Here is a 12,400-nt window from a genome sequence, read left to right on the forward strand (position 1 = left end):
TCTCGCAGCGCGCTAAGAATTGTAGTTCTTCTCGCAGCGCGCTAAGAACGGTAGTTCTTCCCGCGACGCGCTAAGAATTGTAGTTCTTCTCGCAGCGCGCTAAGAACGGTAGTTCTTCCCGCGGCGCGCTAAGAATTGTAGTTCTTCTCGCAGCGCGCTAAGAATGGTAATTCTTCCCGCGACGCGCTAAGGATTTTAGTTCTTCCCGCGGCGCGCTGTGGACTGTTCTCTGTCTGCCTTCGCCCTCGCGCGTGCGCTCAAGCTTTCTCGCGCTATGTCTTGAGTCTTTTCTTCTGTTTAATCCAGCCGTTTACTTTTGTGTTGTCTTATCTTCTGTACTGTTGACCTGACCTATCTTATGTCTGAAAAGTTACTTTCGGCGCAGCATGCGCACCAACCCCATTGGTTGACAGAAAAAGTGACTGACATTATCTTTTGAGATCTGCTTTTCCATGCTTGACCAGTACCTTTATCTGACCCTCCCATGCCTGTTTACTGTTACCTGTCAGCTTTTCCTTTGCCCCCTGCAGCTGCCATATCTTTTGATATCTTTTGCTTTTGGAATCTTTTGCTTTTTGAGATCTTTTCCCCTTTTCTAGGGATTGTGTTCCCTAGGGTTTCTCTATAAATAATAATCTTATTTTCTTTCTAACACATCACACACAAACACTTAATTTAACCTCCTCCTTGCTCTCTCTGCCGCCTCCCTCTCTGCCTCCGTCTTCCTCCCTGTTCTGCCCTGCTTTTCCGGTAATATATATTATATATAATAATTTACTTATTAATTATGCTAACTTATAATCAAGACTTAAAACCAATCATTAAAACAATAATCTTATTTATAGGTTAACTTGTGCTTGTTTAAAGTTGGTTCTTGCTTTATCTTACACCGCATCGTTTGTCAAGTGAGTAATCTCGTACCTAATCCCTTTTATTTTTAATGTTTTGGGATGTTCATGTGTTCATACAAACTTAGAGTCTTAAACTGTTTATGAACTTTAGTCGCGCAGTATCCCATGTGTTGAGGACGTAGACTTGGCTGTTTATTTGTATGTGTGGATCATTAACCGTCTTGTCGGTCTATTCCGCAGTTCTCATGGTACCATTAGATGAACACGGGAGAACAATCGTTTATGATTTTCTCTTTTGTTTACACTTGCACAGTCTTTCTTGTTTGTGAGCTCAATTGTGAGCACTGGCAGTCTATGAATCTTAGAGTTGGTCCCGATCGGATTACACCCTTGTTGAAAACCAGACATACACATGTTGCGCGCAGATTTATTGTTATCTATGTATTGTATTAAACTTGATTTCTCACCAACACGCAAGTGTTTGACGTTTTATTTTAACACATGTTCAGGTTTGCTGTAGCTACATTTGGAGCTTGTGGACACGTAGGACGTTTTTACTTTTGGACCTAGATTAAAATGTATCAAGACAAGTTATTGTTGTTCGAATATTTTGCCCTATAATATATTGATTTATGATGATTTATGTTATCTTGTGTTTACGTTGCGCGTGCGTGAATGAATATATTTATTAAATATTGACACCCAATAGTGTCACGAGTAATGAAACAATATGTGGCGCCCCGATGTATAATCCGCCTTTGGTCGGGGTGTTACAGGGGGGCCGGCCGTGATGGCCATCACGCAATCAAACTTCAATTTGACCGTTACATGTGACCGTTGAAGGCAATTAAAAAAAAAACTTAATTAACCTATATAAATATAATCAAATCCATCTTCAAATCCAACTCAAATCCAACTCAAATCTAACTCAAATCCTCTACTACAAATAACATTCTAACATCACACAAATGGAGGGTTCAAAGAAACGTGGCTCGGGTTCAAAGAAAACCCAATCCCGACCAAAGGTTCGACAAAATCTTGGCGAGCCGGCGAGATTCCGATTACAAGATGAACCCGACACAACCCAACCATTCCAACAACAACCTTGTCAACCACAACCTTTTCAACCACAACCGTTCCAAAACCAACCATTTCAATCTCAAACATTTAATTCACCGTTTTCATCGACACCGTATCAAAACCAACCATTTATTCCACCTTTTTCTAGCCAAATATTTCAAAATAATCCTTTTGAAACGTTTCAATCTCAACCGTCACATACGTCCGTCGATCCTTTAGAGGATAACAATGTTATACATCAATTTGCACGTGCTTTTCCTGATGAAGACGACGATGTGGATGAAGACGCGGAGGAGGATTCCATCGTCCGTAGACCTTGGTCATCCGCGGAAGAGGTCGCCTTGACCAAAGCTTATTTACACGCCTCCGAAACAAAAAAAAAAATGGAAACCAACAAAAACGAGATACATTATGGAGACGTGTTATTGCACATTTCGAAAAATTTCCCGGTGCAACCAATCAAAACATGGATAAAATGACTTCCAAGTGGGGAGATTTGAATAAAAAAATGTCAAAATTTAATGCTTGCTACATCCAATTGGTAATTATTTTTTTAAATTTATTAGTTAATTTTTTTATAATTTATTACTTTATTTTTACAATTTTGATATATATATATTTTTTGAAATGTTTTGTAGAGCCGAGATCCACAAAGCCGAGCGAGCGAGGCGACTATCATAAAGAACGCCTTGAACAATTATACCAAGATTTTCCGATATAAATCTTTTCCCCACTTGGATGCGTGGGAGATTGCGAGACACCACCCGAAGTGGGAACCGGTTCCGGTGGTCGACATGGACGGACTGATGGCTCCAAGGAAAAAAGGATCTTCTTCAAAAAGATCAAAAACTTCCGATTCCGGGAACTACACAACGTCTACCGACGGCTTGTCAAGCAACACGCCGAACATGAACTTGAACGATCAACCTGGAGACGATCCCGACGAAGACACACCCACACCCACACGGCCGCATCGCAAGAAAAGTGGGGAATCGTTAAGATTAGGAAAGGAAACAGTGGCCGAGGACTTCAACGAATACAAGTCGGCTAAGTTGGCGGAAATGGTAGAGACGAAGGAGCGAAAGCAACTAGCTCTTGCTTCAAAATTAAAACGTGACGAGGCGTATGTCAACCATTTGAATGAAAACCAAAAAAACGCCGATTTAACATTCATCGTACAACCGCACGAACATCTTAACGAACCCTTTAGATCGATCCTACTTCAACGCAAACGCGAGCTATGCGAGAAGTGGGGTTGGGAAGCGCCGTAGGTTTTTTTTTATCGGTTTTTTTAATTTATTTATCTTTGTAATATCTATTTAATTTAACCTTATTTTAATATTTATTGTAAAAAAAAAAATTCCATCACACCACCACCCCCACCAAAATTCCATCACTAGTGAAAGTGGTCGTTTATAAACAACCCCTTACCCCTAATATGTAAGGTATTGGGACAGGGGACACCAGTGCAAGGCCGCAATACAATCCTTTCATGAGAGAGAAACAATAAACTCAAACTCACCGATAGATATAATATATACATATACATATATCATCATCATCTCATAACCAAACCTACGTTCTTCATTTCATTTCAAATTATTATTATCATTATCATCATCATTCATTCATTCATTGATTCAAATCTCATCTCATCTCATCTCATCTCATCTCATATATATACTTCTCATCTCCGCCAGACGATCTTATTATTATTATTATTATTCAACAGATAAGGTGCAGGTTAATCACCGATCGATCGATCGATCAATCGATTCTTCAAGCATTTGCTTCCGATCATCTTAAGGTATATTCGATCTACGCTTTCATTAATTCAATTATTGATTGATTAATTATTAATTAATTAATTCAATATGTTGATATGTTATGAAATATGAATACCTGGGGTTTCCGATGATCGGATTAGTTATTATTATTATTATTATTTTTATTATCAGTTCATCAAGCTGTTTGATTCTGTTACAGACTCACAAATGTAATCTGATGTTATGAATTGGTTTAAATTATTATTATTATTGTTGTTGTTGTTATTATTATTATTATTGTTGTTGTTATTATTATTATTATTATTAGTTAGCTTCAATTCATCAAGCTGTTTGATTCTGTTACAGACTTACATTTGTAATCTGATGTTATGAATTGGTTTAAATTGATTTGATTTTGAATCAGTGGATCACTTTTGGATCTATGTGTTGTTATATAAGCTGTTGGATTACGAGATTTTGTTGTCGAAAGAATAAGATTTGAAGGAAAATGTGGAATCTATGTAAATATCTGCTACTGCTTTTGCTCGAAATATGTAACGATATTTATGTGACTTATGCGGCTTCCGGATTAAGCAACTTTGAGATTATACTATATTTACTAGCTAGCTGCATTGCTTTTGATTTTTTCTATTATTAGTTAGTTTTAGTTTATTTGTTATTTTGCACATGCTTGATTAATTTTGTAGATAATTTGAGGCTTTAAACGGGCTTGATAGATGTTTTTTGATTCAAAATCGATACTGATATTAGGGACTTGTTTGAATTTTATGTGAATTTATTTGATTTTGAATCAGTGGTTTACTTTTGGATTAGGAGATTTTGGTCCCAAAAGAATAAATTTTGAAGAAAAATGTGGAATCTTTGTAAATATCTGCTAGTGCTTTTGCTGAAATGGTATAATTATGACACATGGCGGCCTGAGTCTGGCAGTTGAGATAACACTATTTTCACTTGCTACATTGCTTTTAGTATTTACTTTTTTTTGCTTTTAAAGTTTTCTATTATTAGTTAGTTTTTTAGTTTATTTGTTATTTTACATCTGACGAGCTCGGTATGAGTTTTCATATAAGCTACAGATGTTTTCTGATTCAAAATCGATACTGATGTTAGGGACTCGCTTGAATTTAAATGTGAATGGATTTGGTTTTGAATCGGCGGTTTACTTTTGGATCTAAATGTTTTATGCTGTTGGATTAGGGATTTCGGTCCCAAAAGAATAAATTTTGAAGGAAAATGTAGAATCTTTATAAATATCTGCTAGTGCTTTTGCTGAAACTGGTACAATTATGGCACATACCAGCCTTATTCTGGCAATTGAGATTATACTATTTTTACTAGCTACATTGCTTTTAGTATTCACTTTTGTTGTTTAAAGTTTTCTATTATTAGTAGGTTTTATTTCGTTTCTTCTTTTACATTTGTTTGTTTAATTTTGTAGATAGTTGAAGGCTATAAACGGGCTTGATATGAGTTTGATATTAGCTACGTTATCTGATTCAAAATTGATACTGATGTTAGGGATTCATTTGAGTTTTTTGTAATTTGAGTGGATTTTGATACAGTGGTTTACTTTTGGATCTTTGTGTTATATGCTGCTGGATTAGGAGATTATGGTCCCAAAAGAATAAAATTTGAAGGAAAATGTAGAATCATTATAAATATCTGCTAGTGCTTTTGCTGAAAGTGGTACAATTATGACACATGCTGCTTCCTGATTAAGCAACTTTGCCAGTCTCATTCTGGCAATTGAGATAATACTATTTTCTCTGCTACACTGCCTTTGTTGTTTCAAAACTGTTTTATAAAGCATTCTATTATTAGTAACTTTTATTTCTTTTCTTCTTTTAAATCTTTTTTTTTAACTTTCTAGATAATTTGAGGCTATAAACGGGACCGATACGCGTTTGATATAAGTTGCATGGGTGACGATGCCACAACTGAGAAGTGGAGCAAGGAGATCAAAACGGCTCGGTGATCTCCAGCCTGCGACTCAACCAATTGAACCAACCGAAAACATAACTGCACCAACCCGAGGCAGAAGGAAGACAGGTGGAGGTAGGGGAAGAGGTGGTGCTGCAGGTAGGGCGGCAGCTGGCGGTAGAGGCAGAGGTGTTAGATTGATTGATTTGGACCAGGAACCACCGTGTGAACTGGTTCCCGATCCTGTGGCATTTGGAGTTGGTGGTGAACCTGGTTTTAACAGAACAGACGCGGTTGCAGATAATAATATTGTCATGGCAGGTGGAAGTGGTGATAAGTTAGTTGGAGTTGAAGAAGAAGGAAATACACCTGCTGTGCCTGAAAGGGTAAATAATTCTTTACATTAAAAACTGATTCTTTTGATTTGAAGACATAATAATATGATAATCAATTTGCAGGTGCAAGTAGGTAATTCTCCTGTTTATAAGACTGATAGAAAGCTCGGGGAGGGTGGTTTTGGACAGGTTTATGTTGGTAGGAGGGTAAGTGGTGGAACAGAAAGAACCGGACCTGATGCAGTTGAGGTATGTTAAAAGTTAAATTGTCCATAATTTTTTACAGATAGACATGCAGATTCCATAATTAATATTTCCTTTTTCCTTTTTCGTTAATTGTGTATTATATCCAGATTCCAGATTCATTTCTTTCCTTTGAATATAGGATATAGTAAAATCTCCTTTAAGTGATATGTTTAGTTTTTCAATTGATTCTAAAAAAGATTCTTCAATATTATTTTGATTCTTTAATTCAAACAAATATTGTTTTGATATGGATGGGCTAAAATTTTAAAATCTTCACCCTCCTCTTGCCTTCTAATATAAGTTTCACAATTCATAATAATTACTTGCTCATATGATCAAAATTTAATGCTTTTGAGATTTTGTTTTTATAGGTAGCGTTAAAGTTTGAGCATCGTAATAGTAAGGGTTGCAACTATGGTCCTCCATACGAATGGCAAGTTTACAGGTATCTAATAATTTACTTATTTTATTATATTTGGAGGAATAAAGTAATCCCGTATATGAACTAATGATATAATTTATAATCTCTGTTACAAAAGCTCGTTGAATGGATGTTATGGGATTCCTGGGGTTCACTACAAAGGACGACAGGGCGATTTTTACATTATGGTGAGTTTTAACTTTTGACTTCATGAACCATGAACCGTTCATTTTGTAGTTGAATAATTTGTTGATATAATCTTTTTTTGCAAGGTTATGGATATTCTTGGACCGAGTCTTTGGGATGTTTGGAATTCGTTAGGCCAATCGTAAGATGATTGCTTATTTATTTTTATATTTTTTTTAACACGCATAATTTTTCACTCAATTTTTATTTTATCTTTTTTACAGCATGTCACCAAGCATAGTGGCTTGCATTGCTGTTGAGTCAATATCAATTCTTGAAAAGCTTCACTCGAAAGGGTAAGGCGGTTTTAAATACCATAGCAACAGATTTAAGGACACTTGTTGTATTTTTGTTGAACATTTCATTGACATTTTTATAATGTTAAGATTTGTTCATGGGGACGTGAAGCCGGAAAATTTCTTACTTGGTCAACCAGGATCTGTAGATGAAAAGAAACTATATCTTATAGATCTTGGTTTAGGTATGTTTAATTTTTCTTTTATCATTTTAATTTTTTCAAAATGTGGTAGCGTCATTAACATGCTATTTGTAAATGTTTTAGCATCAAAATGGAGAGAGTCATCATCTAGTCAACATGTTGAATATGATCAACGGCCAGATATATTCAGAGGTACAATAAGATATGCAAGTGTGCATGCACATTTGGGTAGAACAGGAAGTAGAAGGGATGACCTTGAGTCACTTGCATACACATTAATATTTCTAATTAAAGGAAGATTACCATGGCAAGGTTATCAGGTCAGTTTTGTCTTTTGACTTGATTATCTTTGTTTCTGTTTTTGTTTTACTTTTCCTTTCTAACGTGCTTATTTGTAATTGTTTTACAGGGAGATAACAAGAGTTTTCTTGTTTGTAAAAAGAAAATGGCAACGTCACCCGAGTTGATGTGTTGCTTTTGTCCTGCTCCGTTTAAACATTTTCTTGAAGCGGTTACAAATTTGAAATTTGATGAAGAGCCTAATTATGCAAAGCTTATTTCTTTATTTGAGAGTCTTATTGAACCGGTTACATCATTAAGACCAATCAGAATTGACGGGGCACTTAAGGTTTTTGCATTTTACTATTTAATATTATGTGTGTGTGTGTGTGCATTTTTAGAACTTGGGAAAATGTATAAACTTTAGGAACTTCTAAGTTCTAATAAACAATCATTTTATTTATTTATATATTTAATATTACTTGAGGTTAGTTTTGTCATATATTATAGGTATATGTGATTACATGCATGTAATCACAAGTTTACATATATGTAATAACCAAATTACATATATGTGTGCTAACTATTTTACACGTATGTAATCATAAAGTTTCATATAATATGTGACAAAACGACCCTCAAGTAATATTTATATACATAAAATAAATAAATATAATGATTGGCTGGTTAGAGTTCTAATAGTTCTTAGATATTTAGAAGTTCTGATATGATCCTGATCCTATATATATATATATATACATCAAGTGTTAGCTATACACCTCTTTATAATGTGGATTTGTCTCTTTAGGTTGGACAGAAACGAGGTAGATTGCTTATTAATTTGGAAGAAGATGAACAACCGAAAAAGAAAGTACGTTTAGGTAGTCCTGCCACACAATGGATTTCTGTTTATAACGCGCGTCGATCGATGAAGCAAAGGTGAGTTATGCGATTATACTTTTATGATATATTAACATCTACAAAAAAAAAAAAATTAAAAAGTCGGTATATATCGAAGTTATCGAATTCTTTAAATGGATTGTAAGATAGTTAACTTATTCATTGCAGTATGCTGATTAATATCTTATACTTTTTTATCTTTATATATCTCCTATTATATTCATTAAGGACAAAATAAGGTTAATCTTAATTAGGCTTGTGAGTGGACATGAAAACATGTCTCGTTCATTCATTTATGTTTGTGAACGTTCGTTTATGTTTGTTGGTTCACGTTCGTTTATGTTCGTTTGTTTACAATTAATATTTCTAGACTCATCACAATTTATTATAGTGTTATGAAGTTAAAATATCACTATTCACAATTTATAGTTTAGTTTTCTTAATTTTTCAGGTCCAACATATCGATGTCCGTTCGTCGTGTTAAGTTATGTTAGTTTTGTTTGTGCTCGTTTACGTTCGTGAACCGTTCGTTCGTTTACGCTATTAACGAGTAGACATAAGAACACGAACACACTCATTTTCTTCACGAATGCAAAAAAGAAACTGTGTTCATTTAATTGCTCCTGACCTCCTGTTAGATTATTTGTTCAATTAAAGTTCAAACGAACGAGCACGAACATGCCCCATTCCTGTTCGTTCGGTTCGTTTACAGGCATAAACTTATTAGTAAGATACATTACTTTTAAACAGAACCCTAGTAACTAATATGATATATATTATCCTTCGTTAAAGATAAGAAATATCAATATTCTTGTTCATCAAATTAAGAAGAATATCTCGTTAAAACGTTATCTTGTTGCAGATATCACTACAATGTTGCAGACGCGAGGCTTCGTCAGCATGTAGAAAAAGGTTATGAAGACGGCTTGTACATAAGCTGTGTGGCATCAGCCTCAAATCTTTGGGCCTTAATTATGGATGCAGGAACCGGATTTAGTTATCAAGTTTATGAAGTTTCACCAGTTTTTCTTCACAAGGTTATTCAAAATGCGTTGAATCTTCTAGCTATTTAAATTTCTTATAACTTTCCATTTAATTATTAACAAGTTATACATTGTTGTTCAGGAATGGATTATGGAACAATGGGAGAAGAACTTTTACATCAGTTCAATAGCTGGTGCAGCTAATGGAAGCTCATTGGTTGTTATGTCAAAAGGTTAGATTTGCAATTATTAATATGTCTAATTCTACACAGGTAAATTAATAGAGTTAATTACATAAATGGTTCTTTTAATCTTGCGGTTTGGCAACGATAACATGTTCGGTATATGTTGTTTTCTATTTGTAGCATGTTTGATTGTTTGGGGGTCTAACTTCTGTTTAAATTATGCTAAATTTTGAGTAATGACATATTTACCTTACCCTTTTAGCTAATTACATAATTTGCTAAAAGGGTAAAACTGTCAATATTTTGAAGTTTAAAAGAATATATGACAGAAGTTAGTGTCAGGACTAAAACATGTTACAAACTGAAAACCACAGATACCAAATCTGTTAATTTGTCAAATGACAAGGACCATTTATGTAATTAAATCACTATTCCTTAAAACCGACGGTCAAACCGTTTATAAAGTCTCCGAAGTGTAAATTTAAGTGTTTTAAAACTTTTTAGTGGTTGCTATTCTACTTTTTTTTTTTTTTTAATATTGTGTATTTTTCAGGAACACCTTATACTCAACAATCATACAAAGTGAGTGAATCATTTCCGTATAAATGGATCAGTAAAAAATGGAAAGAAGGATTTCATGTCACTTCAATGACCACAGCTGGCAATCGTTGGGGTGTCGTGATGTCACGAAACGCAGGGTTTTCTGAACAGGTATAATTAATATTATTATTATTATTATTGCGTGTTTCTTTCAATTCTATAAAACCTATATCAGAACATTAAATTGTCATACACTATTAATATTTTGGTAATTAACAATATCTATAGGTTGTAGAACTTGATTTTCTTTACCCAAGCGAAGGAATACACCATAGATGGGAAAACGGGTTCAGGATAACATCTATGGCCGCCACACCTGATCAAGCCGCCTTTATTTTGAGCATCCCGAGGCGTAAAATAATGGACGAGACGCAAGAAACTTTGAGAACATCCGCCTTCCCGAGTACCCATGTGAAGGTAAACACAAAAACACTAAAAACCATGTTTTTTAAACTTTATTTTAATATTCCTTTTCAAGATTCATAACTATTGATTATTTTGCAGGAAAAATGGTCTAAAAACCTGTATATTGCATCTATGTGTTACGGTCGAACCGTGTGTTAACAGAAGCCGGTAACAGAAGCGACGCTTTTCTGAAAACTCGACTGGATTGAATCCGATGGGGGGTTTTAGAAACGGGGTTCCGTGCAAGCGGAAAATTTTGGTGTTATGTAAAGGGGGCCATGCTAATATGTTATGTTACTGTAAAATTATCATAATAGAGTTGATAAAAGATAAAGAAAGAAACTAAAAAGGAAAAAAAAAAGAAAGATAAAACAAGAAAGAGAAGTGTGTGTCAAATATGAGTTTTATTAAGTTAGGGTGCAAGTGAATGAGAACCATTTGGTTTGTGATCAGGTCTTGTTCATGACTACTGTGTACCCTTTTGAGATTTTATTAATTTACAAAATGAAATTTTTATGTATTTTTTCGGTTTTGATTATTGGTTATTTTGTTAAGTTGGGATATTAGGGTATGGGCAGAAGATTTGGTCTCGGTCTTCTCGGTTTGGTGTTACCTACCGAGCCAGAAACTGAGCTCGTATTTGACTTGCATTCGGTTTGAACTTTGAACTAGGTTGCGGCTCATTGAGTTGGCTCGTTTGTCCGAAAATATGAAATAACAAGTGAAGTCTACAGTAAATTGTCAAACCATCAAATATATATATGAGCCAATCCATTTAATCTTGTTTTTAGTTATATTCAAATCTTACATAATCTATGGTGTAGTCAAGACCAGCACAAAGTGGACCCATAACTAGTTCCTACACGTACATGACCCGCGAGTACGACCTGATATTAGATTTCTCTCCAGAGTCGTACCCGGAATGACTCGGACCTGCCAGAACCGAAACCGGAAATACACGGTTTACACTTGACCAGACTCTACTAGAAACCCGAAATAAACGTGGAAAATCTGGTCAAATACCCGACTATACCAGGAACCGGTTCCTACTCGTCCCATTTTTGACTTTTGTTAACCATAACCGTTTCCTGAAATACCCGGTTTGTGCACCACTGCACCTCTTATTCTAGATACATATGTTGGGTTTGTAGAGGCTTGGGGCTCGGTTTGAGTCCTGTTAGTTGAAGATCTAAAAGACATGTTCTATTGGGCTTAATAAAGATTGGAGACATGAGATTTGTTTTGGACCGGCCCTATATTTCTTGTTATGACACGTTTATGTTTATTTGTTTGAAAAGGGTTAAACCGTAATTTGTATCTATTTATATTCATTGCGTACATCTAAATTCTCATCACGAGTGTTGATAGCATAGAATCTATAAAACAAGAGGGAAGACGAGTGAAAACAAAGGGAAGAGATGCAAAAGCAGTTGGCCGAGATGTTTCGTCGATTTGTATTTCTACCTACAATACTTCACCTCTACCAAATGAATCATAGTTTGTGTTTACTATAGTTGTAGTTGAATTGTAAACATCACATATTGTACTTCGTAAACCTAATTTTGCCAAACATAATTTGTATTATATTATGTGTTTTTACGCCAAAAACATCTGAATTATTTTGTATTATATTATTATTATTTATATGTTACTTGGTCAAAAAAGTTCAATGCCACATAATTGCTATAGACCCTCGGAAAAAAAAGGTGTGTATAGAAAAAAATTTGAAGGGATTTCTATAACAAGAGAAATAAATGATTCAGTGATCATATCAAATAAAATT

The 12,400-nt window shown here is 34.8% G+C and overlaps 1 protein-coding gene across 1 annotated transcript; it reads left to right on the plus strand.

The window, feature by feature from the left end:
- Nucleotides 1-3,673: 3,673 nt before the first annotated feature.
- On the plus strand, nt 3,674-11,136 carry LOC143573024 (casein kinase 1-like protein HD16). Its single transcript, XM_077058016.1, has 16 exons — nt 3,674-3,738; nt 5,589-6,024; nt 6,097-6,222; nt 6,591-6,664; nt 6,759-6,828; nt 6,913-6,968; nt 7,051-7,122; nt 7,213-7,307; nt 7,389-7,585; nt 7,675-7,893; nt 8,353-8,483; nt 9,307-9,481; nt 9,570-9,660; nt 10,166-10,323; nt 10,441-10,629; nt 10,717-11,136. Exons 2-16 carry the CDS (start codon nt 5,647-5,649, stop codon nt 10,774-10,776), a joined length of 2,091 nt encoding a protein of 696 aa, XP_076914131.1. The 5' UTR covers nt 3,674-3,738; nt 5,589-5,646; the 3' UTR covers nt 10,777-11,136.
- The last annotated feature ends 1,264 nt before the right edge of the window (nt 11,137-12,400 follow it).

This window comes from Bidens hawaiensis, unplaced genomic scaffold (assembly GCF_021521415.1).
Source record: "Bidens hawaiensis isolate Kalapana, Puna unplaced genomic scaffold, B.hawaiensis_p1.1 tig00026186_1, whole genome shotgun sequence".
Lineage (NCBI taxonomy): Eukaryota > Viridiplantae > Streptophyta > Magnoliopsida > Asterales > Asteraceae > Bidens > Bidens hawaiensis.